Source organism: Lissotriton helveticus, chromosome 12 (genome assembly GCF_964261635.1).
Source record: "Lissotriton helveticus chromosome 12, aLisHel1.1, whole genome shotgun sequence".
NCBI classification, from domain to species: domain Eukaryota; kingdom Metazoa; phylum Chordata; class Amphibia; order Caudata; family Salamandridae; genus Lissotriton; species Lissotriton helveticus.
In genome coordinates this window covers 810628627-810655924 of record NC_136073.1, presented here as the reverse complement: position 1 = coordinate 810655924, position 27298 = coordinate 810628627, and the positions used below count along the sequence as shown (strand labels likewise).

The following is a 27298-nucleotide window of genomic DNA, read 5'->3' as shown; positions in this document are numbered from 1 at the left end:
TGAATCTGAACAGCTTGCCGGTGTAAGTCTCACCGACTAGAAAAACAAGCTGAGCTGTACAAACTGATTCTTTGGCTCAACAAAAAAAATCCAAGGGTCAGCACTAATCCTGCTTGTATAAAACCCAAGCTTCACCAGGCCAGCACACGAGCGAGAGAGCGTACAACGTAAACAGTCTACGAGAATCAATAAACAAGTGTCTTGTTTTTTGGTTTTTTTTTTTTTAAATATACTGTAGATATTTAGAAAAATGAATGGAAGCACTTACATCACAGAAATTGTCTTAAGAAGTTGAATGGCTGGATTGGTGCCCCGACCATGAGACTACACTACTGGATGTTAGGGTTGGCACAAGCAACACACCAGGCATTACTTAACTGAATACCTCTCTGGTGACAGAGAGCCTACCCCATGTGGTGTGGATCATAAGCACCATACAGCAAAATTTAACAAATCTTTAAAGGAACAAAAAATATATATTTTCTTACTGACAGCTATGTGACTCAGCTAAAGAAGACCACATAATATCAAAGGCAGTACCTTAACACTAAAGTGTATTTCTCCATTTAGTAGACAAGAACTAACCATTTCCTAGGAGAAAATGTGTTTAAATTGAATTTAAAACACCATTTCAAAAACACTGCGAACATGTAAGAGCTGGTGATGTGCACTGCAGCAAGCGTCAGGGCTAGTCTTTTTTTACAGAGAAACAGCTAATACAAACACAGTGAGGGGAGAATTTCAAACATGCATGCTCGGATACTTCCTGGAGGGCTTTTATGTGGGTGCCCGTCTTGCGTATCACACTCTCATAATCCGAAGACACAGAGGCTTCATTGCAGAGTTTGGATAACAATACAGACCTTGCTAACTGTATCCAAATAGGACTACCATTCAAAAGACAAAGATTCTAATCTTTATAGGAACCCATGTCACCAGGCTTCTGTTCATGAAGGGCCGCAGTAAAGAAACTTGCTATTCGAGCCATAATGCTGAGTAGCACTAAATACCATCTAAGTTCCTTCCCAGAGGCTGGGGCTTGGTTCCTGTGAGCTGCAACAGAGAACCCCTGAGATTAGAGAGATCACAGCCTTGGTTCTATAGACCAAGGAAAGGCCAGAGACTAGGGCCTCGGTATTACATTCCAATTCAGACAACCCAGATGCTGAGAATAACATCCTGGTGCAATATACATTCCATGTTGAGCCAAAATAAGTTTCTGGGGTTATACCATAGAAATTCGAGAGTTAGTTGAGCTTTTGTGCAGTCTAGACTATCGACCCCGGTAGGCAAAATAAATGAAGTTTGGATCTTGGGACTACACTATAGACATAACAAAATCAGAAAGGATGGTGCTGAGGGCTAAACCAAGGAACAGATCACAGCAAGCATTGGTTTGCATCATCTTTAAACGGGCGATCAAGAGTCACTAAAAAACTCATCTGTTTCGTCCTCCAATGCCCACAATACTGAGCACCCCTTTAACTACTTCCCGTCAAGAGGATAAAACACTCCTAGGTGAAAACTATGCACTCACTAAACCCCAGACTCTATAATTTGATTCTCAAAGGCCTAAAGGCTGAAGCCAGAGAGACCTGGATGTTGCTTGTACAGGGTCCGTCAATCTTTCTCACCTTCCTCTGAGAAGTAAGAGTTAATCAAGTTCTTCTGGGTCTCGGGCGACAGAGACAGGATGTTCATAGCCGCAGAGTCGGTCACTGCTCCCCCAAATCCTTTGATCTGTTGGTACTTCTTTGTTGTTTTAAGCGTCAGAACCAGACCTACCAGAGGAATAAAAGAAATAATTTCTTTTTGTTATATGCATGGACTGACAAAGACAATGTATTGTTCTACAGCCAAGTCACATTCAGAATAGCAAAGTTGCTTGATACACCATATCTGAAAAAACAAGCATTTGCAATGCAATAGGTCTCGCATTCATTAAAGTTAGAGATGTTGGCGTTGAAAATGGCAATGCTTTTTAATATTTTTTTTATTTGCAGTGGAGTAATAATATTTGCATAGCGCTATTACTAGGAGTATAAAAAAGTAAAAGTAAAAAACATTGTCATTTTGAACGGTAATAGCTCTAACTTTAACAAATGGAAGATGCTTGGCAGTTAGATGCTCCCTCACCCCTCGGCGGTTGCAGTCTAATGGACCTGAGCATTCAGAAGACATGGGTGTAAAAGCTATTGCACAGGTCTTTCTACTTTCAACAATTATAAAAGTGTGAAAACTGTTTTGTATTGGCAAGGTAGCGCAAAGGGTTAATAGACCTACTGTTAGTGGTCAAGGCAAATGCTTGTTGCTCTTGGAACAATGTAAGTAAATGTACTTTATGTGAGTTATTGCTCTGTGTGTGCACTGTTCCTGCAAGGAAGGCTTAGGCAGATGGCGGGAAAGGGGCAGAAATGTTGGGAATTTACCAGTTTTGTTTGCCGTAAAACAAAATAATTTCAGTGGGCATTGTGGCACAGACAAAACCTTGGCTATTAATCAAGACTAAATATTTTTTTTAAGTAGCCAACAGAAAACAAATACACAGTAACTTGCTTTTAAACATTAGCGCGCCGCATTGGCTGAGCACTGTATGTACCCAGCGGATTTTCTGTAGTGGAGATTGTTGAGGCAGAACTTCGTTTCTATTGTAGTGTTGAGGGTGCAAGCTGCAGGGGCTTCCTACTGTGCAGGCTGATTCTATTGAAGAGGTGCCTGTGATAGGAACACTGTGCCGTGTCTCTGTGCCTGAATTAGCCGCCATGCCATGTCTCTGAATCAGCCGTCTTGCCATGTCCCTGAATCAGCCGCCATGCCATGTCTCTGAATCAGTCTCTGAATCAGCAGCCATGCCATGTCTCTGTGCCACACAGTTCAGATGCCGCAAAAGCAGAGCCTGCCCTTCCAGTTAAAACAAGCCCCACCTTAATTTAAAGAAGTGAAAAGCAAGCATACACAAACCAAAAGAAGTCCAAGACGAGCATAATAAATAAATAAATAAATGCGCACAACGAGTGCTGTTTGATGATTTCTTAGGTGGGACATGTCTACTTTAGAGGCAATGCAACAAAAAAACTATAAGGGCTCAGTAAATAAAGGCGCAGAACGAGCCTGCTCGATGCATTTTCGTAGGTGGGAGGGGTGTGTTTTGCAGGCAAGCTATGAAAAAAAAAATCATACGGGCTGTTAAGGCACACAGTGAGCACTGCTCATGCTGTGTTGGAGGTGGGAATGGCCTGCTTTACAGGCACAGGAAGACAAGGGCAGCTCTAGCGAGTGGTGTGTGTGATGCGGCCTCCGCAATTGCGCTGCTCATGCTGTGTTGGAGGTGGGAGGGGCCTCCTTTACAGGCACAGCAAAACAAAGGCAGCGTCCTGTGAGGAGTGTGTGTGGCAGAGGCCGACCTTGTGAAACTAAAAGCGTGCATGGCGCACTAAAATGAAACTAAAAGAGCGCAAGGCTCGCTTGAAAATAAAAACAACACAAGGATTCGTCAATGCAGGAAAGTATGCTACAGCCTATAGAACTTGAGGAAAAGTATGGGGCTCGCACAGAGCCAAGAAAAGCCAGGTAAGGGAGGGGTGGTATGTAAACCCTTTGCAGGCAGTACCTAAAACAAACCCAATCACCCTTAAAAGTAAGCCCAAACAAAACAAATATCCTACCAGAAAAAGCCCAGCTGATGGTGGACATCGAGCGGAAGCCGTGGTGGGGAGACAATAGTAAACAAGTTCCCGCTTCCCGCCGGGCCGCCGCGCTGCCTGCGACGACCCGGAAGCGGTTGGGCAGCCGGCCAATCGCAAGTCCCGCCCCCATCGCGGCGCGAGAGAGAAGCCACTGTCCGAGGAGCCCCGAGGGCTCCTGATCGAGTCCCGGTCCCGAGATGGGGGACCGGGTGAAGAGCGGCCGGGCGCATGAAGAAGGCGGGGCTCTCATGTGGTGAGAGTGCCCCGCAAAGCGCAACCGCCGCCCGAGAGGCACGCCGAGCACCGCCAGAACAGGTGAGTGTGTTGCGGAGGAGGAGGGGTGAGTGGGGGTGGGGTGTGCGCGTGTGTCTGTTGTAGTGTGTCTGTGCGTGCGTGTGTCTGTCTGCGCGTGTGTCTGTTAAAGGGGGGGTGCGTGTGTGTGTATGCAGTGTGTGTATGTGCGCATGCGTGCGGGAGCCTTTCTGTGCATGGGAATAGCAGGGACGGCGACGCGACGTGCGCGCTCACGAGATACAATCGCCAGGAGGACAAGCTCGTCACAGTCTGCAGTCTACATTCCCCGGAAAGTGGCGAAAGTGGCGACATAAGTAGTCTCCCTAGACAGCAAAAGCTTCGCTTTTGCTTTCGTCTAGGCGAGACCTAAAAAAGTACAAAAACAGACATGAACGTCACTGAATGGATGAAAGACTTTTAAGATTTGAGAGGGTTAATCAGTCAGAGTTAATCCAGTATGAATTTCAAATTAGGTTACCATCAGTACAGTCGATCCTTCGACCTCCTAGTAGATCTGAAAGGAAGATGAAATGGGGAGGGGAGATTACTTATACAATGAGGGCAGATACACAGGATCCTCTTTAGAGTGTTTAAAGTACATTTGTTGCATTTTTAGACATGGATCTTGCCAGTATAATTATTCTCCTGGATGGAATATTTTAGATCGCAGAATAACGAACTTGCCAGGAACACTTTGCAGCTGTAAACAATGTTACATTGCCAATAGACCAGGCTTCTCCGATTGGGAGCTCTCCAGCTATCTCAGAGTAGCTCTTCTGTGTGCAGCCCAGCTTACTACATTAGAAGTTTTTGCTTGGCTGAATATATTGATACCAAAATTGAAAAGTATGTACCCAAGAGGAAAATGTGTGTATTTTCAGAACACATAAAGATGATGTTTGGAGAAAAACTGTTGAATCCCCAAAATATTTTTAAAGCAGATATTTGAATGATGAATCATGTGGCACTGCGGAGACTTATTACTAAAATTACCTTGGTGCCATGAGTATTGCAGATATGGCTGTTATGTATTACCTATGTAAAGGCATTCCAAGTCGACAAAGCCTTTTCTACATTACTGCTGGCAACCGTGCCTGATGCACTGAGGCTATCATTGCTAGTAATCGTGCATAGATTGGCCACTAATGTAATCTTGTCTGATATGGTTACGATTAGAACACTAATACTAGCAGCTAGGGAAAATGTATGTTGAACTTAAGTAGCTCTTGTTACAAAAAAGGTTGGAGACCCCTGTTGCTATAGACAGACAGACATCTGTACGGGGTTTTTCATCAAATGGGAGAAAAAAAGAAACTCTGCAAAAGTTTAACTGTGTTCTAACAACACTGGGCTCTTAACCAAGCCTTGCCATGTCAACTGTAGACCTATAAACAAAAAGAAAAGGAAATATCGCTACTGACCAAAAGGTGAACGCATTCAAGAGATAAACACCATAAAAACTAAAATAGCTGGATATTTCTGAGTGTTTGGATTTTGAGTTTTGCTACATATGGTATAGACACATTGCAAAACACACCTTGATTAAAGAAGATGTTTCTGCCAATAGACGAAATCTTGCAGAAGGTAAAACACTGAATATGGTAAAATTCTCTGTATCTCATGCCACAAAGTGGCAAACCTTATTTAGAAGTCTGGCAAAGGAGACAGAGTTGGTAAGGGGGGGGGGGTGGTCAAAACTTGCCAAAGTAGGAATGGGGGCATCTGCAGAAGTATTGTTAGTTATGTGTCAAAGGTGCTTATCCTGCTTGCTTTGTCTCACATCATGGTCAAGAAGGGATAGCATGGGATATGGTAGGCCTCACGTTTCAATTCTTGGAAAAAAAGTACAACCGGAGAGAACAAGAAAAAGAGTTAAACGGGGAGAGCGTGAGAAAGAGCTGGAGAAACCACAAACTCCTCTTTGGGTTATTCCACATCATTCTCTGGCTCATGTTTTTTCCATGGTTTGCCATTGCCCGGATGAGTTGCCCCTCAAGGACATGGCATTTCATGGATGATTACATTGTCCAATTAGGTTTGGGTAATGAGGCATAAAGGAGTCCTTTTAGAACACTTTAGCCGGTGGGTGCTCCATGGTGTATTGATTTGCTGGTTAGTGGCTTTTTTGTTTAGGAGGTACTTACAGTTTGGATGCTTAAACCTGCCGGAAGGACACAGACATAAGAGCATGTTATTCGACCTTGTGTGTTCATTTGTTTCACGTGTGTGAGAAGTTGGCCTGGTATATGATGACCACAGTTCTGTGGGCACCTTATATCAGTCCAAACAATCCCTTATGGTGGTGGTTGTAAGTCAACCTTAAAGACAAGCTATCCTAGAGGTAGCATGGACTAAGCAGCCTAAAGGCTTAACTCAAGAGGACATGTGAAGCCAGCTGTTTTACCATATGCAATCCTGTAATATCAAATGAAAGGACACCACACAAGTTATATATTATAAAAATATATGTATTTATTCTCAGAATAATCCCCACTACTCTTTATGAGCAATGAAGCACAAGCGTTTAAACAAAAGCACAATATAACATATAAAAGTTGCACAGTTATGGATGAGGCCGGTGGCCGCTCAAACCATATATAAAAAAAAGTGGTATAACAATCACTAATCGATCAGGGGTAAGGCCTAGGGCCTTGGAAATCGCTGGGACTACACTGGACTAACAGCAGTTAGGACGGGAGTAGCCCGCGGGATTCGGGTGCAGTGCAGAAAGCACACGCATGCACCAATGCAAAGTCAATGGTGCGTAAAAGTTATCGAGTTACAGTTTTAAGAGTCTTCCGACTGGACTAGAAGGACAAAACTTTAGACTTAGACACTAGAGGTGTAAACCACTACAGGAGCACCGGCGTTCAAGAGTTACCTCACCCACAGGAAGCGGGAGCACAGGTGCAAAGATGTGTCGGGTTTCGTCACGCAGTTCTATGGTGCCTGGAGATGAAGATGCTGCAGGCGTCCAGAAGAGAAGTGTCCGGTGTGATCCAAGGGTGGATCGAAGATGTAGAGTACCTGAAAGCAGAGGGGACAGAGTCTGGGTCACTAGCCAGTGACCAGGAAGGAACCAGGCGATGTCCGGCGCAATCAGGTTGATGTCGTGAAGCTGGTCTCCGCTGCCACGTGGACTCGGGGGCACCGAGGATGTCCAGGAGTGGATCACGAGCTGTCCCACGAAGGCTCTCGCTGTCGGCGGTGTCGGCTTCCGAATCGGAGTCAACAAGCCTTGGCAAAGGCAACCCACGCAGGATTCGAAGATCGCTTCTTAACCGGACCAGGAAGGTCAGATCGGGTGCTCCTTTTCAGGGGAGCGAGGGCCAGTCTGGAGCAACTAGACTAGCAGAGCAAATTCAAAGGTTAGTCGGTACTGGGGCCACTAGCCAACGGGCAAGCGACCGGACCAACGCGCCAAGCAGGAAAATGCAAAAGGGCCCCACGCAGCACTCGTCGAGTGTGGAGGGGTGGGCTTCGGTGCAAAAGCTGCTCGGGGCTGGAGCTTCTCAAACACCAATGCACAGCTTCGAGGGAGCCTCAGATGCTGCACGGTCAGCGCTTCGAAGTTTTTCCAAGATGGCCGGCCCCACGCTTCAGGTCGCCTCCACGGGTCTCAGCTCTGCAGGGACTGTGGATCAGGCTGTTAGACGGCAGGCACGCTGGGTCTTGTCGATCTGTCGCTCGAGTTCCGGCGGGAACTGCAACAAAGCAAACGTCGAGGTGCTGGATGGTGCCTGTTTGCACAGGGTGGTCACTCCTTGACCACAAGGGAGATTCTTCAGTCTTCTACGTCGAGTAGGATGTCGAAGGGTCCAGAGTTTCGTTTCATAAGTTTCAGTCAGGATAATCGGATGTGCATTGGCACTGCTCCCACCTATATTCCAAATCTGGGGGATGGATTACCTGCTAGGTCCCTCCTATGGGTGGGACCCAGGAAGGGGGTGGTTACACCCCTTTTCCTTTGTCCAGTTTGCCGCCAGGACTGGGCTGGGTGGCCCCAGAACCGGTTTGACTGGAATCTGCCCAGGGACACCTTGTGCGCCCCAGGCAGTGTCTAGTTTCTTTCAACCCTCCCTGCTACAATCCACTATCTCCTGTCTGGGGTGGTGTGACACCTCCCTGTGACAGGAGATCCTTTGATCAAGCGTCCTCTGCCAAGTTTCAGTCAGCAGCAGGAGGCCAGACTCGTGTCTGTGGCAGCAGCATCCATTTTGTGATGCTGGGGCTCTGGTTAGGATTAACTGTGTTTTCAGTAAAGTAACATGTCTTCTCCCTCTAGAAGGGTGGAATGCTACCCCCGTCGAGGGGGTAGTATTCCAAAGTGTATGACACCAAACACGACATGTTTTGATAAAGCCAAACCAAAGTTAGCATTAACCGCGAGGATTATAATGCACTTAAGAGTATATGGTATGGCAGTATCACTGGAACAGCAGTAAGGAAATGGTTCCGAACACTGCAGACCGGCTCAGCTCATGCTAGAGCACCATCTCACATAAAACCAAGCACTCTGCCTCCAGGATTGTTAAGGCCTGCCATAGGAGTGACTTATAGGTATATATGTGTCCAGATAGGTTTAGATATAGGTATACTATATCTAAGCAAGGGGTGATTACACCACCTTGCCCCAGCTGAGGGATCAGCCAGTTGTGTCGATTTAAGTACCAGCCAGGGGTGGCAAAAGATATGCTGCAGCCCCTGGTAGGCCTTGGATGCACCTATGCCCTGAGCACCTATAGTGCATGGTACAGGGGCTGACCAGGTGTCCAGTACCAAATTGGTTATGTACCTATAGTACATGTCTGTGAATTTAGAGAGAACAGCAGGCTGGGGGTCTGATTAGCAGGCCCATAGCCACATTAAGTCGAAAACCAGTGAAGCAAAAAGCAAAAATTGGGGTGACCATAGGATAGCAGACCTTACTCTCCTACGTGATAACAAGCTGATGGATTTACAGCTTTTTTGATCACAAAGATGTGCATGCGTGCAGACTTTCCTAAAGAAATAGCAAAAATACTAGCTCTTTTCAAAAGTATCAATATGTGATATTTTGCATATGTATTTTAAAGTTCACCACTTACAACGCAAATAACATCCTCTGATGCCTTTTAAAAACACTCTTCTTTGAGGGTATAGCTCTTATCTGTGGATGCTGTCTCAGCGTTCACATTGTTGTAGACCAAGCTGTTGCTTCTTTGTTGTAGTTTCATTGTAGGACAACTAGGCCTAAGAAAAAGCCAGGCCTACTGGCTCAGTTCTTCAGGCACGAAGAGTGTCCACCAGAGGATCAAAATAGTGAAAGCAATCTGCAGTCCTGGGAAGTACCTCTCTCTTCAGAGGGGGTAAATGGAACGAATAAACACTGACTGACTAACACTTTGGTCGGTTGAGCCACAAAGAAGCATGCCCTTTCTTCAGTGCAAGGAACTCCAGTGGGTCACCACCCCAAGCAAACCTCAATAAATTGAAACATCCTCTTGATTGGAAATAGTGCGACTTGGGCAAACTTGAGGAACTAGGTGGACTGTCGACAACAGCTGCAACATTACAGGGCCTCCATATTCAAAATTACAAAATTATGTATTACATAAATAGGATAGTGACTGCAGACTGCTCACAGCTACAAATGCTCAAATTAATTGGCAATTCATGAAATCGAACAGCTTGCTCAAAACTCATCTTCACAAACTCTCTATGACAAACTAGCTACCAAATTTCTGCCATGCCAGGGTCTTTTATTGGAAGACGATAAATCACAGAATCAAGCAGCCACCTATACCACAGCCCATCCCACCAACTAAAATGCCAAGTTCTTCCAACACACTGCCTCAACCTTTTTCAGACCAACTAAAGCACCCAGCCACCACCCTGCAGAATATACAAATCATATCAGACTGGTCCCCAGCTTCACTGTTTAAAGAACTACTTTACTTCCTCTGCAATACTGTATTCTGGATCCTCAAGGCATCACTCAAAATGGTATGACCCCCAAAAGAATCTAAAGCAGTACTCAAAATATACTGACTAAAGAAAGCCTCCCTGGACATGGCAATCTACAGATACTAGTACAGTCACACACCAGCAAAGCTGCTAGAACGAATGTACAACAGGTATTGAAACAACTGCTTCCAGCTTCAAATCCAAGTCAGCAAGTGCCCTCTCAAAACCAAATCCAGCTCACATGTCAACATGGGACGACTTCAAACACAAGGTAAATTTCAATGGATCTGAAGCAGATATACGACTTAAACTCCCTATTGTGTTCAACTCTAAAATATACTTGGTCTAATGATCTTGACTACTATACAATGCAAGGGAACATGTGACCTGGCCCTAGACTAAGACTGAACAAGAATAACAATAAATACACCCAGGGCTTCTCAGCCTGGTTTGCCACATCATATTCTGGGCCAAGCACAAACCCTCTGGCAACCTGTTCGAGTCCTCACCTGTTTTTCTGGCCTCTCAAACTGTTCATTTGCAGATACGAGCAATGCTTATGAAAATAAATGTTATGTTATAACCTATTTATAGAGCTTGCAGCTACTCAAAAAGAGTGTCCCGGCACTAGCAGAGCACAATGTTTGATGGAAAAAGGTAAAGGCAGCTCAAGAAGAGAGGGAGAATTATTGCTGGAATAGCTACGTTTTGAGGGGTTTCCTAAAAAGTCAGATATCAGATAATTCCCTCAATGTGGCAGGAAGTTTATTCCACAAGTGGGCAACATTAACTTGAAAAGAACGACCACCTTTACGAGAGAGTGCAAATTTGGGTACACTTATCAAATATAGATTGGATGATCTTAGGACTCTGACAGGTTAGTAGAAGCTCACTCTTCTCTTGATGTAATGAGCACCGGAGTCGTGCAGAGCTTTAAAGGCCAATGTCAAGGCCTTAAACTGAATTCTACGGCAGATAGGAAGCCAATGTAGGTTCCTAAGGTGGGAGGAAATGTGAGCACGGGGGCCCAGCATGAGGATGGCTCTAGCTGCCGCATTCTGCACCACCTGGAGTTTACTCAATAGATATTACGGAAGACCCAAATAGAGGACATTAGCGCAGTCCAGTCGTGATGTAATAAGAGCCTGGACTACCATCCTTCTGTGGGCGAGTGACAGAAGAGGTAGAAATTTACGGAGTGTTTTCAAAGTTCCGTAGCAGGTTCCTGCCACGGATTGAACCTCCTTCATATCCAAAGAATAATCCATTTGAACCCCAAGATTTCTGGCTACTCCCACAGAGGACTGAGGGGGGGGGGGGACACATATCAGACGGCCACCACTGCCTCCATTCATCTGGATCAGAGGCCCCGAAGAGAATCACTTCTGACTTTGCCGAATTACACTGAAGCTGGTTAAGACTAAACCAGGGGACGATATTCCTCAGACAGTTATTTATTTTCTCACCGTCAAAAGCTTCTCCTTTTGTACAGGTGAACAATAACTGAGTGTTGTTGGCATAAAATATCATTATTGCTCCCGCCTCTTCAGCCAGAGGAGCGAGGGGGGTCATGTATAAATTAAACAGTAAAGGACTTAGCATAGACCCTTGTGGTACCCCAACCTTCATAGGAGGCATACAGGAGGAGAAAGGCGGGTTCCAAATTCCCTGCCTTCTATTCTCCAGAAAGGAGGAGAACCATTTCAACACCGTGCCCCCTCAATCTCTGAAGGAGTCTATCATGGGGCACTGTGTCAAACGCGGCTGACAGATCTAACAATATTAAAACCGCTCTTCCGCCTGAGTCGAGAGTCCCTTTGATGGAATCAGAGATTTCAAAGAGAGCCGTTTCCGTGCTAAAGTTAGCGTGGAAACCAGATTGGCTCATGTGAAGGAGGTTATTCGATTCGACACATTCAGTGGTGACTTGGTTCACATATTTTTCAATTGTTTTGGTGAAAAAAGGCAGCAGTGAGATGGGTCTGTAGTTAGAGGCTGCTAATGGATCCGCTGAAGGTTTCTTCAGCAGCGGTAGGATTTTAGACTGCTTCCAAATAGAAGGAACCTGGCCGCTGCTTAAAGACAAATTCAGCACTCTGTTGACCTCAATATTAATAGCGTCTGCCACTTTCGACAGAGTTTTAGCAGGACAGGGGTCTGATGGGGAGCCGTTTTTTAAACTTTTCATAATCGAGAGGGATTGTTCCAAGGTGATCGGAGGGAACTGAAGAAAGGCGGCGTTACATAATGGATTGCCATCCGAGAATTGAGGATTAGTCAATATGCTAAAGGGAAGGTTTAAAAGAGTTTGGATATCAGCTATTTTTTTATGAAAATACGAAGCTAATTGGTGTGTCCAGCCTTCAGATGCTTTGCCTTTGGAGGTGATTGCTGTGGGCGACGTGAACTGTTTTACAATTTTAAAGATTTCTTTGCTCTTATTGGCCAATTCTTCAATCTGTGCCGCAAAGAACAGTTTATTTTCCTCCAGAATTTTATGATGGTACAATTTTAGTTCTTTTTTATATAATGTTTTGCTATCATGACTAAAATTTCTCCTCCGCGCCTTTTCCAGCCGTTTACAGGCAGTTTTACATTTGCGCAAATTTTCGTTAAACCAGGGGGCAGATCGGTTTAAAGTCTGTTGCGGACGTAGGGACTCCGGTGCCAGGAGCTATGCGCCTTGCTTTATCCAATTTTTCAAATTCACTGCGTCCACCTCTACCTCATTACTTCTGGAGAGGGGTTGTGCTGACAACACAGTGTTCAATGTTCCGGGGAGTACTTTGTGGAAGGGTCTTGATTTAAAAAGGGGGGTGCTTTTTAAAGGTGAGTCCAACCTTCCTGATTTTGGCAATTTTCAAACCTATAAAAAAATGATCGGTCCGTACAAGAGGAATTGGCCCTTCCATTTGGACCGGAATGTTTGAAAAGACTTGGTCCAATATGTGACCCTTCTCATGTGTAGGACTAGTTATGAGGGGTAGCATATTCAGAGACGCTAAAGCCTGACGAGCCTTCCGAGCTCTCGGGAATGTCCATGTAGACATTAAAATCTACTAGGGCTAGGCAGTGATTAAATCTGAGGACAAGTGGTGCCAATGCATCAACCACTCCCCTTAAAAAGGGTCCAGCATATCCCGGGGGTCTATAGATCAGGGCTCCTGCCAATGATGGATGGGCGAATATAACGCAATGAAATCCCAAACTTTCCGCCCCTTGAATTTCATCCATAGTGATGAGTTTAGCCGAGATATCATTTTTGGTCATCATTGCAATGCCCCGACCTTCCCAGTTGTACGGTCCTTCCTCACAATGGAATTGCCTGGTGGTATTGCGATCGCCAAAGTGGGGTTAGAACTTTCCGAGAGCCAGGTTTCTGTTAAGAATATTATATCTGGGTTAGACTCTGAAATTAAGTCGGAAACATGTTGGGCGTTTTTGTTCAGGGAGCGAACATTAAGTAAATAAATTCTAATGCTCTCCAGCCTCCCTGCGTCCCCTTGTTTCCCATTTGCAGAGGGCTCGAGCTCCCTAGCTATATATGTGGAGCTAGTCCAGTTACACATACTGCAACTGATAGTTCGGCTATCTCTGTGAAGCTCACAGTTACCACAGTTATATGGAGGCTGATGCCTCTTAAGTTCCACTCCATCATACCTGATTACTTTTCGGGTAGAACCGGCACCGATTCCCGCCTCGTCCGCCTCCGGGACGCTGACGGGCGCAGACAGGCTTGCCTTTGGCGCGCTGCCGGCGCACCAGCTGCGCACGTCCGCTGCGTGGTCTGAAACACATCCGGTTTTAAGGGGTCAGGCCGCTCGAGCGCTATCTCCCGCCGGAAGTGGGGCGTATCCTCCCTCCACTCAAACGACAGCGTTGCGGTGGACCGGGGAGGATAGGCGATGCAGGCGAGTAAGTGTGCCGAGTTTTTAAAAAATGCCCACAGTATCCCCGCTAAAATGCCAAGTGTCACAGCGATTTACAAAAGACAGCTTAAATCATCCAAACCAAATGCCCCACATCCTCCTTATAGTCAATCACTTTATGTTCTGTAACAATCATCAACTGACACAGACAAGAGGAAAGTAATCTTTGAGAAACCTTTGAACATGCCACAAACTTTCAATTTCTCTGCTGCACTAGGGTTAGCCTCCACAACCTCAAAGATACTAAAGAATCCAGACATGTACCCGACAGGGGCTAGCACTGGATATTACACATCAACAAGAAAGTGAAAACTTGCCTTTCCCAACTCTGTCCCTGAAGAAACATATTCCCCTTGCTAGCTTTCACCCAGAGTCATAGCCGTAACTCCTCTTGTCACAGTATGCTGTACATAGCAATTTTATGCATCTTTTCTGTAAGTCGACAGAGTACATTGCACACAGAATCTAATGGGTACACAGCTCAGCAGTTGGGGTGATTCAACACCTTCATTCGTCAGACCACGTTGGAGAAGCTGTACATACATTTCATTGACTCCATCTACCCCATATTCTAATTCAGAGCCCGCTGCATTTGTTACTTTCCATTTTAAGGGATTCAACCAGAATTACAATAGCTGGCGCTCACCATACATGTTTCCATGTGCCTACGAAATATCACTGCATTGGAGCTCACTAACCAAAAAAGTGATTGAAGAGGTAGATCATTTGTGGTACAGACCGCTGTACCGAGCACTCCCTCCCCATGTATATCTGCAGCACCGTAGACCCGTACTCTTCAGAGAAGGCCTGTAAGACTTGGCTATTGCCTCTTGACTACTGAACACTAAGACCTTAAAAGACAGATATCAAACGTCTCATTAAACCATCAACACATATACCTCTGATAAGTCAAACACTAATGCACTTGTCAATAGAAGAAAAGACAACATTGTGATTAAAACACACCCCAGTCTACAGAATCTGCAATCCATGACAAGGAAGTACAGAGCACCTGCCTGCTTTCCACTTCAAGATGCCATGCAATAGCAAATGTTGTGTTACAAATATTAAAAATGTAGGTACCGGGGACAGTGCGGTTGGCCTGCAGTGTGCCCTTGCTGCTTTTGAGCCTTTTGCCTTCCTTGCTGCTCTCGTACTTGCTGTAGTTGCCCAAGGCCAGAATAACCAATGGATCCAAACTGTCGCAGTAGGTGGAATTGCAAACACACACCACAGAGCCATGGCCGAAACTGGCAGGGACGCATGCTTTTCCACCTGGAGGAGGATAGACATAGAAGAGTTACTGATACAAGCCTGTGTGAAAAGATTTAATACAAAATGCTGACGAGGACTTTCTACCACAGTGAAAATCCTTTTATTGATGTTATGCACAAGTGACAAACTACAAAGCTCACCATTGTCAGAACCTCTTCTTGGAAAACACACAGGTATCTACACTCTTTCTGTAGACCTTAGAAGGAGTTGGTCACGCTGAGATAAAAAGCTCTCATGTGTAGATTTCACACTGATCTGAGCAGAAGACACCCTTCACTCCCTGAAATGCCAGACTTTACTTTTGAGCCAATCTGACCATAAAGTAAGGCAGCAACCCTCTTCCATCATCATCTATCTATGCATTTACAGCCATTGATTCTTCTACAAGGTCTACAGTTTCCATGGAATGTTCTCAAGTTGTGTGGTTCACTGAATGAATTCTTTGGATCTTCATGTACATCCTCAGTCCACAAGTAAATTACAAAAGCATGAATGGACATGATTTTGTTCTCCCCGCCATCTCTTCTTCCCAGGTAGTTTAGAAACGCTTATGGGCCATCTACACACTATACAGGCAACCAACATGCAATCACTAAATACTAACCATACTAGTTCTAGATCCAGGTCTGATGCTAATAGAAAACTATAAGTATTAACTCTTTTGCTGTATCAAAGGCATGAGCACAGATTGTAGTAGCACTCAGACAAAGCAACAGAGACTTTTCACATATATGTGCCTCCACTAACGCCCCAACTGCACTGTGGTCACTTTCTGAGCTTTCATTTTTCCAATGTTCATTTCTCAGTGAAAGGATTAACAATCTTGCGGCTTTCAGGGCATGTGGTCTGCACTGAAAGATGGATTCAATGGTGAAACAGGTAGCTGCTTACTTTACCACTTCAACTGTTCTGCAAGGTCAGATCTCCTTTTTACCCTGCAAAGCTTTAATGAATTGGAAATGGCATAACATCTGTGATTGCTAGGCGGAACATTGCACAGTACCAACTGTAAATCAAAGGTTACTGCATTGAAAATTAATAAGTACTTTTCTGCTAAATGAAGACTGAAAAAAGAAATGAAAGGTGCAAGGTCTGCCTCTACCACAACACTATCGGATGCTGCTGAAGGCACACCTTGGTGACAATTTCTGTGAAAATGTGATTGTAGTAGCAATCACTGCCTAGGTCTTTGAAACTTGCTGGTTCCAGAGGCAGTGGCTGCAGAGAGAGTTTGCTCCATTGCTGATACAGGTACCTGGATATTTTATCATTTGATTAAATTCTGCAGAATTCAAAGTCAACACCAGCTAATAAGAATAAGCTGCCCTGAAGCTATTTAATGAAAGTAAAACATTATGATGTCAGAGGTTACCTTAGTGAATACAGAACTGCACTCTTGGTATAAAAAGAGATTACTTATTTTTAAATTAATTATTTAGCTGCTAGATGTTGACTGAAGAAGTGCAGAGAAGATGCAGGAATACATGCACCACAATGCTGTGGTTCCTTTACTGAAGGCAGCTATATTGAGAAAGGTTCTGAGCTGCTTGGTCAGACTGCTACCACAATCCGTGTGTACGCATTTTGAGCTATTGCTGGTGGTATTAGTGACTTTCTACTGGTGGCAACGTAGGTGTACAGGAAACGTAAATGTTTTGTCTCATACTGCTGTGTTCTTTTGCCACATACATTACTAATGCAGTTCAGTTGAACCTCAGAGCTCAGAAAATGCTTGACTGGTGTTCCAATGAGGCCTTATGAGATCTAGACAATATGTTATCAGGTACACTGGTGTTGTGATGAGACAATAATTTAGCCACACACAGAGTGACCCCCCCCCCCATCTACAAATGATTTGTCGAGAGATGGCTAGAAACAATATAAAATACAGTAAGCACTACCATTTGTTTGGAAATCAAAATCGTTTTAAACCAATGCACTGAGCACTGCGGCAGTTTCCATAATTGCTCACAATAACGTTCCCATACCATCATTCCACCAAATTTGCTACGATACTGAAAACCTTTTTTCTCAAAAGGTTTTAGGTCTAAACTACTCGATTAGGTGTGCCTTTTCAATTGTGCATCCAGGGATGGGATATGGGTTTTAATCCCAGTCTTACATTCCATGAACAGGTTTCATTTTGTATAGGACATCTTCGATCACTCATGGATTTTTAAGCACCATCACTTTGTATTCTGTGGCTTGTGGGTTCACTTTCCCTGTTAAGAACATGACCTAAGACTGTCAGCATACATAGTGGTGTTACCTAAAAAAGCCAACATTGGTCCGTCTCCATATAAGACAGGATGCTTGTCTGCTAATATTTGGCATGGTAAAACGTGCTAAAAGCCAACTATAAGCGGGCACAAAAACAACACTCAAGAGTTCCATTACAGGAGGTTTCAAGCAGGTCAAACGGAGAGCGGGAATGGGACTCACCAGCTGCCTGTTCCACAACGCTCATAAGGAAGGCTCCCATCAGCATGACGGTGTATCCAGTCCACATGGTAGCAGTTATCGTGCCGAGACCAAAGTTCCTAGTATTTAGACCTAAGTAAGTCACAAAGTTGTTAATTGCTGTTCTAGACCTGTACTGAGAAACCATCATGCATGTGTGATCCACTCTACATACCACTGATTTGATAAGTTGGCCTATTGAACAATCACAGCATAATTTTTTAATATTTATTTCGAGTTTATATAGCGCTAACTTGACCCGTAGTTATCACAGCACTTTACAGAGATTGCACAATAACAGAGAATGCATAAGAAGAAAAAAACAGGTTTCAAAAATAAATCCAGTAGATGATGTAGTACATGGACGATATTGTTCAGGGGTGGCGATGGAAGGCTTGGAATATTTTATGAGGGAGGGATCAGGTATTTGTTGAGAAGGAGTTACTTAAGTTTTTTTCTGCAGTGTCAGAATGATTGTGTGTCATGTTGTTCCTGTGGCAGGGCATTCCAGGTTCTAGGTGCAGTCCCAGAGAGATTGGACTTTAAGGACTCCTGAGGCTTAAAATGCCCTTTTGCATAAATAATGCACTAGGGTTCTTAGCCAACCTGGAAGGGGTGAACATTAGCATCTTTGTGAACTGCTGGTGCTACTCACTCAAGCTTAGAGGGAATGGTAGTCAAGTTTATATATAGAGGCCAAGCTTGGTGAATATAGCATATTTCTGAGCTGGACAATTACGAAAGAAGCACTTGTGTAGTTCTTATTTAAACATGTGTTTAAGTCAGAAAGGTACACACATCAGGCCAGTTATTTGGGGCGTAAATAACACTACGGCAATTACGCAAATCTTGTAACAAGTACTGAAATAACCCAGGAATAGAAAGGCACCAGCTCAATGAAATGCAGAGCACCTCATCTTTGGGCTTCAGCTTTCAGAGGGTAACAAGGTCACACTGTCAAGGCTTGCTCGTGGAGGGTGGTCTGGAGAGGAACGCCTAGGTCAGCCAGTGCTCAACTTACTCTTTTGGGGAAAAAGAAATAAGACTTCATTCCCAATTAAGCAAGTCTGACTAGTACCTTTGGAAGTCTTCTGGCCTGATCACTACCTGGACTAAAGCTCCATTGATTCTTTGTATAGTTAACTTTACTGGAGAACCCATGCACAGGTAGCATGGACAGAATAATGGAAATTTAATTTAGGCAAATGCAGTGTCTGGTGTCACGAAGTCTAGTTCCTTATAGGGGTCCAGACAGTGGTTTGTTGGGGACAAATGAATGAATTACAGCTCACATTATGAGATTTCAATCAAGTCCTAGTTTTGGGGCCTCCCCAGTTAGCGCAGAGGAACGCCGGGAGACACCGACGGATAGAGCGGTGCTCCTCATTACCTGAGCTGCAGCCAGGTGAGGTGAGGCGCTATCCCCACAAATATAGGCTTGTGGTGGAGTATTCAACCTGAAATGCAGGTGATATAATTCCATTTTTATATTTTTCACTGATTCTACAGCAGTAGCAACATCTAGGTCCTGATGAATGCATTGGCACTTTCCATCTATGCAGAAACATGTCGACCATTATTTGCTGAACAGATATTTTGTTAAATCTGTTTATCTTAATTGTTTTTACTCTTGGATAGCTGAGAGAAATCATTAAAATTCACACCTCTACTCAGCCTGTCAATTTTATCTAATCACTATTCACATTTTTTGCACTGCTTTTTTCAGCTGTCTCCTCACATTGACTTTTAATTTGCACCGCCGACCTGGTAGATACAAAGGTTGTTTGGCTTTCACAGTCTCTTTTACATCCTTAAGACTGTGATTGCACTTACTCCTTGGTAAGGAGAACCCACATGATGTAAAAAGTGGTGGTACAGATCGACAGCTGATGGGAATATTTTCACCTACCCATGGGTCTGTCTTTTCCAGTTGATCGATCACGTGCATTTTTTTCACACTAGATCTCGTGGTACTACTTAAAGATTGAACTTACAATACTTTTTTTCTGTCGTGTCAAGGGTCTTTGATGAACTGAGCATTTCTTTCTTTACCTGACTCCTAGATACTTTGTATGTATTCTAGTTTTGGGGTAAACAATGGGAGTAAAAAGCATTTGTCAGCTTCCGGGTCATTCAGAGAAGTCGTGTACCTAGTCCCAGGTCTGAGAGGCTCGGGAGCTATAGCAGCAAAGGAGAGCACATGGCTCTCATAAAGCAACGCAGATTTGGGTTTTTGATTCTTGATATATGGTTAGTGAGGTGCACCTGACAGGGGTCTTTGCACCTCTGAGGGGACAATACAGCATCTTGCGTGTAGTAAACACTGCTTCAAATACAATGCTTTGCAGTATCAAGTGGGGAGAGAAGTCTGGAGCGTACAGATCGAGGACCAATATTCTCTGACCACACCCTCAAGCCTGCAGCTGTCCGTTCCTTGTTTTAAGGAGGACTTTGGCCATTTGTACGTCAAGAAATCATCAGCGTGGGCTTGGTAGCCGGCACTCTTCTCCGTTGTCTGTGGTGTTCCACAAAATGAAGGTCCTCCATGCAGCACAGTGTCAGCTAGGAGCAGCACTGTGCTGCTTCTGAGCTGGGGTAGGGTCTCCACACACCTAGCAGTCTTTTGCCTCTCTCTTTCAGGGTGCAGTAGCAGAAAGTATTCTTCCTCAGTCATGGAGTTTAATCCACATCACCCAAGAGTGAACAGACAAATGTTTTCCCCCTACCTTCCTCTACACCATAAAGCTCTTCTAAGTAAAACATGAGAATCTGAGATTCCCACGGGGTCTGTTTATGGACTTCTCTATAATCAACTGGCCCCTCAAACTCAAAATCTGAACCCCAAAGTTTGGAGGGAGCCAACTATTTCACAGTACATTTCCCTCCAGAGGCTTGAAAGACGTTCGTGCTCCGAGTTTACGGGGGGGGTCTAGATGACCTTCGCCCAATCATGTACTGCTGGACTCGTACCTCGCCAGCCGAAAACAGATACACGATTCCGTGATTGGCAGGCAAAACCTCTCTTTTTTGCAGTGTTTGACCATGCCCTTTACTACAGTCTTCAAGGGTCACTGCTCTCAAGTCACAGCATGAGTTGCTGAAAGAGGGTAAACAACAGTCCTGGGCAAACTTAAGTGTATTGGCTTATGTTCCAAGTAGCTTGTAATTATTCACTGGCACAAGGACTCAAAAAGGTGTGAACAAACTCAGCCCAGCACAGCAAAATGTCAGCACAGTGGAATTTTCCACTCAGTGCATTGCGATCTACGAACTGTAAAACCTGGTTGAGTCCCAAGTTTCAACAATCTCCAAAAGTACAATCGCCAAGAGGACTACTCAAGAGTACTGGTGATGAAGCAAAGCTTCGCATATTTTGCGGCTTGCCGAAGTCAAGAACCTCGTTTATGTATAACAAGGTAATCAATGTACGTCTTACTAACATTTATATTAAGTTTGAGTAAAGTTTATGACGCTTGCCTATGTGTATTCCTAACTATTTTAATCCGTGTATTTAACATGGCCGCCGCTTGTATTTTAGTTACTGCGCATGCGTCAGCCACACTCACGTGTCCTGACGCGTCTGCAGAAGTGGAGGGAAAGTTATGCGCATGCGTAATTCATAGCTGTGCTTATCATGTGGTACTGCTCGTGCCACTGCTCTTGTGACTGTATCAATGTGGCTAACATTTAAACGCAATAGTTTTATTTCTTGATGATGAGTTAAAAGTACAAATCCTGTGATGTGTTTTCATAATGACATTACTATGTATTAATTTGTTTTTCGCTTACTTTTTATGTACCGCGGGAATGGGGTTTTGTCTGTACCGGGAACCATCTTGGAGGTCCTTTCTGCGCCTGCGCGACTTGCCGAGGCACAGCAGACCTTGACTGATGGAACATAGCCAGTTGGCAGCGATGGGCGAGATGCTCCTGAGAAAGTCACCTCTGCCCTGCGAGAACAGCGAATGTGGCTCCTTATATGTTACAATGTAATTGTATTGCTGCTTGCCGTGTAGTCTCTCATGGGAACCACTATCCCACTAGGCGGTACCAAAATATGTTAATGTGGCATACAAATAGACTGTTATGATTGGTGTGTTACCCAAATCCTACCTTAGGACCAATCCAAATTGAGGGATTCTGACACTTTGCAACATTGGGGGGTGGTACGCTGTCCCCAAACTGTATATCTACCCTGGGTTCCCCTAGGGAGCCGTCCGACTTGTCTGGTTTAGCTGACCTGTCACTGACCCAACGCACTCAATAGGTGACTGAAGATACAGAGCGCTGCAAAGCACTCTGTCCGAATTTGACCATAGACTGAGGTTCTACTGAACCTTAAAGTGCTGGCGAAGCACTTAGCTGGGAGTTCGCTGACCCAATCGGGGTCTTGATCGATAGCTGCAGAGCGGGTGGAGCGCAGGCGTTGCTTCCGAACTGTGGGTTCCGGTCCTGTCCTGAAGAGGTCCTGTCCTGAGGGTTTGCTGTCCTGTCCTGAGGGTCCTGTCCTGATTCCTATTCCGAGGGTATCCTGTTCTGTCCTGGGTGTCCATTCTGCACCTGCTGTCCTTTGAGGGGTATCCTTCCTTGAGGGTTTCCTGTCCTTAACTGACCCGTGGCCAGGGTTTGGTTTCCACACCTTTCTAGGTAAATATTGCTCTGAAACTCTTAAAATCTTGCACCTTCTGAATTTCTAACTTTTGCTTTAATAAAGTTCATCATTGCATATGTTATATTTTCCATGCCTTTCCGCAACTATTGAAAGTCAATTACATGTTTTCATAAGTTTGTTCCTATGTCTTCTCACTTGTTAGAAATTATATTTTGCATTGCAGTTTGTCATTTTCTGATATGGTCTAGAACTTCATTGCCTAGACTGTTCAAAGGCCCCTTTACTTTAAGTGAAGCGTGTTACTCATTGTAGGCCCTCCTATAGTTACCCACACTTAGTCTGCCCATGTTTAGATAATACTGAATTGCATAGTATTTTTCTCGTTACATTTTATCAGTACTTCAATGATTACTCTGTCATTATTTCTTTATAACTATATAATTTACGTTATCTTGGTTATTGATTGCCTTATTTTACTGTACCTCATGCAAGAAAATAATGAACTTTAGATAAACATTTTTAAAACTTCCAGTTGTCCGTGGTCATTTAAACAGTATTTGAATGTTGTTGGTTGGGTTTGTATTTTGTTGCCTTTCTTTACAGCTAGCTCCCTGATTCATTGTGGTCATTAGGTACCCGCATCGGTGGATGGTAAGTCAGGTGCACTGAAAATAATAGTAGGGAACACACACACACAACCTGGTAGAGCTCGTGAAGTCACCTGATCGAGGTATATGGTGATTTTGAAAAGTATATGGGCCCTGAAGCCGGAAACGGCGAAAACTATTGGTCGGGTGGCCTCGCGCGCTCTATCAGTTTTCTGGTAGCTAGAGGATGGTTAGGGACTAGTTGAGAGTAAGGCAGGGATTAGTTGGACTAGTTGAGTCGGAAGCTGCTAGTATATTGATGCTGCTAGAAGAGCGGCTGTTCTAAGAGACCTGATCATTCTCTTGTGAATACGCTGCTGAAACTCATGAATTTTTGCATTGGTATTATTCTTGTTCTTATATTGTTATATGTACTAATCCATGCATTTGTAAACCGTATCGTTTCATGTTGTCCGAACTCCCCGGGGAATTGAAAGGGCAAGTGGTGAATAGAATCCATTGTCCTGAGGTCACAGGCTCGAGGAAAGTTAGGTGCAGGTTAGGATAACCGGGAAGCACTAACTAGGGTTTTTCTGAATACATGTGTGAATAAATGACAGTAACGGGGTTCATTGGCAAAATTCCCATAGTGGCGTAACCTAGTAAGGGTCACATCGGAAGAGTAGCAGGTTCCTCGGAGCTAGCGTGAAAGCAGAGGGGTCCGCTGAGAGACCTTAAACTCGGAATATATCCCGGAAAGAAGTGGATGAGTTTAGGGGAATAACAGGTTCACCGATGCTAGAGTGAAGGGTAGGCGGAAGAGATCTGCCCGCAGCGAGTGAAAAGTAAATGGAAGTAGTTTACTTGCAGTAAAACAATTCTTTCTCTGTCTAGACACTTGAGCACTGTGGCGAATGTGTATTTGTTGTAAAATAACCAAGCACTGAGCACTTTAAAAGAAAGAAAGTTTCCGTTACCTTGTGAAGGGAGGGGGTCAGCCGCGAAGCGTCTCTGACGTCACTCTGTGCCGCGCTGGGATTGGTAGAAGCAGCGGGCGGGTAGCGGAGCTGAGTTTGTAAAGGAGGGGTGAGCGCCGGAGCGTGGGAACTGTCTCACGAAGGGGCCGCGCACCCATTGGCGGAGCTTATTTAGTGTCGCGCACCCATTGGTTGCACGAATTTCTGAAGCGCGTTCTGATTGGAGGTAGTTTGTAAACAAAGTTTAGCGTAGAAGTCGTATGTGGCACTCGCAGACTACAGGAACTCGACCTGATCCAAGGCACCTAGGGTTTGAAAGGGATCAGTGGAAGACTAATAGATACGATATTATGTACGGAACAAAGAGAAAAATGTCCCTTGTAAGTAAGGTGAAAAATTATTTTAAAACGGACAAACCGATTAAATCTAGAGAAGGTGTTCTTGTCCCACCACCCAATACTCCCGCCTCATTCATGATGTTTGACCGAGGGTACAATACCTGTGTGTGGTTGGAGAATTGGGTGAAGTACACAAAAGATGACGGAGTATTGGCTTTTCCGTTAGATGGTACTTTCAATGGTGGGATCTTATTTAATTTAAGAACCCGAATGAATGAACTGCATCCCAGGCCAAGACTAACGCAGTATGAGGCATTAGAGGAATGGGAGATTGAGGCTTTTGAAAGAGAAAGACCCCGAATGGACAAGGGTTTGACCAAGTGGTACCCCAGGCTGAAACAGGAGTCCAGGGATAAAAGGATGAAACAGTGGAGGCAGAGCATGATTGTTGAGGGTCTGTTTCCCATGATGCCAGCATGTCATAACTCTGCAGCGGGTGAGAAAAGTACTGAAAAATGTAAACATTGGGGGGCCCCGGGGGAATCAGATGATGAATTGATAGATGACATTTGTACCAGAAGTCCGCCACCTTATAATGAGGGAACCCGACCTTCCAGTGTAGGAGATGCTCCCCGACGCCACTTCCTCAAGGAAGAAGACAGGTCCCTAGGACTGGGAGGGGGTGGTCAAGGGTTACCCTATTTTGAGAAACCAGAACCGACGGAAACAAGGGATATATATCCCAAAGTGCCCGTAAGTCAGGAAGAAAAATACTCACGTACAAAAATGTTCCTTCCCAGACCCCTGTATGAAAAAGAAGAAAAACCATTGAATTCAGGATTGCCTTTTGTTCAGCCTCCATATGAGGAAGAACGCAGGTCCTTTAACACTGGAACTTTATTCCCGAAACCAAATTATGGTGGAGGACCAAGTGAAACGCATCCTACTGCCCCGAGTTTTACTCCTCCATTGACCCCACAGATATTACATGACACAACTTTAAGAAGGATACTAGTGGAAAAGGAGCAAGAGGCTCTAACTAGACAAAGGACAGAAATAATTCAGAAAATCTCCCAGTTAAATACCAGTCCTGAGGCATTGACTATTCCAGTAACTATTGGACCGGTGGTCCCGTTATACGGAAATGGTCAGGGAAATCCGATTACTCCAGTTATGACCCCAGTCATGGCACCCCCGAGACAGGAACCGATAATCATAGATGATCAGTCCAGTGAGTGCGAGTCTGAAGTTGCGTTCTTGGACTTGCCAAACAAACCGACCGGAAAGGGAATGCAGCAGAGGCATAACCCTTTTAATGCGAAAGAGATTAAATTAGAATCAGCAACAGGTACTAGGAATGTCTCTCTGGTAACTCCGGATGAAATTGAGAGTTGGAGTCGTGAATTAGAGAAACAGACTCCGCAAACGAAATCTTTAGACCTCTACAAGCTGAGGGTAGAAATAGAAGAATTAATGGCAGGAAATGTGGGGTTGGATCGATTGAACACTTACTCTGAAGAAGAATTGTCGTTCATATGTAAAAGCTTTACAAGGAACACCAGAGTGCTCCACGAAAAACTGACCGAAACAGCAGTTAGTATGGGGGTAGATATCTCAAAATCCAAGCCCTTACAAAAACCGTACAGAGCAGACTTCTCAGACAAAGATATAGAGCACCTGAATGTGGCAGGAAAAAAGTTGCAGATTAAAGAATTAATGGGGGTACTGCAGAAATGGGGAGATGTGGAAAGATGGAGAAGCAGGTGGGCGAAAAAGAGGGAAGAGGCTCGCTCCCGACAAGTGACTCCTGAATTTGCTTTAAGGGAGGTAGAAAAACCTGAGCAGTTATGCCCCATGCGCGAAGTTCCAGGAGGGAAATATGTGCATGTCCCCTGGTCTAGACAGGATATTGTGTCCTTCACGAACGATTTTCCAAAATTACGAGAGAAACCAGTTGACTGGTACAGGCAGGTGGAGAGGTTCGTGAAGGTACAGAAATGTCTGTGGAAAGACCTGGATGGGTTTTTCGACATTGTGGTTCCAGTAGATTTATGGACCCAGTGTAAAATAGCCATAGACTGGCCTAGTGAGGAGTACCCAAGAAATAAGGAAACAGGGGAGCCATCAAAGGATGTCATGCGAAAATATGAGCAGGTAATTCAGCATTTGAAAGAAAAGGTGCCCGCAAAGGAAACTGATTGGACAAAAATAGATAGAACAACACAGGAAAGGGACGAGACAGTGCACTCCTTCTATGAGAGGTTATTGCAGGTATTTAAAACATACAGTGGTATTGATAACATCGATTTGAAGGACATGACACACTTTATTTACAGGTTTGTAAATGGGTTAAGACCTGAAATTTGTCAGTGGATAAAAGATAATAAAATCTGTTGGCATACAAAGAAGATGGATGAGGTCCTGCGGTACGCTAAGTACTGTGAGGACGAGATGGCAGAAAAGAAAAAGGCCCTTAAGGAAAAGGTGATGTGGGCTCAGGTGAAGCTCGCAGAACAGCAGGAAAAACAATTGAGTAACATGGTTAAAAATGCTGAGAACCAAAATCCTGGGGGAGGGGGTGGAGGAAAGCCCCGGCCCAAATTTAGCAGGGAAGAGGCTATGAAGAAATTTCCCTGCCATCAGTGCGGCGAAATTGGACACTGGCGAAACGAGTGTCCCCAATTATTAGATAATAATGCAAAAACTCCTGATTTAACTCCACAGACGCAGAAGGAAAGACCAAGAAAGACTCAACCCCAGGTAAAAACAGTCCAGGTACCTCGAGCACCCAAGCAGGTATACAGGGGAAGACAGGCAGAGGGTGAGGAGATAGAAGTTTGGGAAAGTGGGGAGAACAGAAATACAGCAACTTCGCAGTATCTGCTAAATGATACCTTCCTTTGTAATGATCAGGACTGACGGGGCCTGAGAGGGGAGGACGAGGAGTGCGTACTTGGCGCTTCCTTGCCGGTAGACCAGACTGGACCATACATTGAAGGAAAGGTTGACGGAAATGATGTCACCTTTCTGTTGGACACTGGCGCTACCCGTTCTACTGTAAGAACAGTGGACGTTCCAAACCTACCCCTCTCGGGAGAAAATATCCAAGTAGTGGGTGTATCTAATCAATTGATTAGTACTCCTGTTACCGAACCAATGGAGATTTCAATTGGAAATTTTAAACAGATGCATAG

General features: G+C 44.6%; 1 protein-coding gene across 2 annotated transcripts in view; it reads right to left on the bottom strand.

The window, feature by feature from the left end:
• The window catches only part of GBA1 (glucosylceramidase beta 1), a 107488-nt gene that overhangs the window by 68751 nt on the left and 11439 nt on the right, over positions 1–27298 (bottom strand). Inside the window, exons 2-4 of one of the 2 annotated variants that reach the window (XM_078671568.1) lie at positions 17573–17683; positions 14939–15130; positions 1635–1781 (exon numbers count right to left, since the gene is read on the bottom strand). In XM_078671568.1, the coding sequence (XP_078527694.1) occupies positions 1635–1781; positions 14939–15130; positions 17573–17639 (406 nt within the window). In that variant the 5' untranslated portion in view covers positions 17640–17683. Of the gene's footprint in view, positions 1–1634; positions 1782–14938; positions 15131–17572; positions 17742–27298 lie in introns of those variants that run through there. The other variant, XM_078671567.1, reaches the window with a different exon arrangement.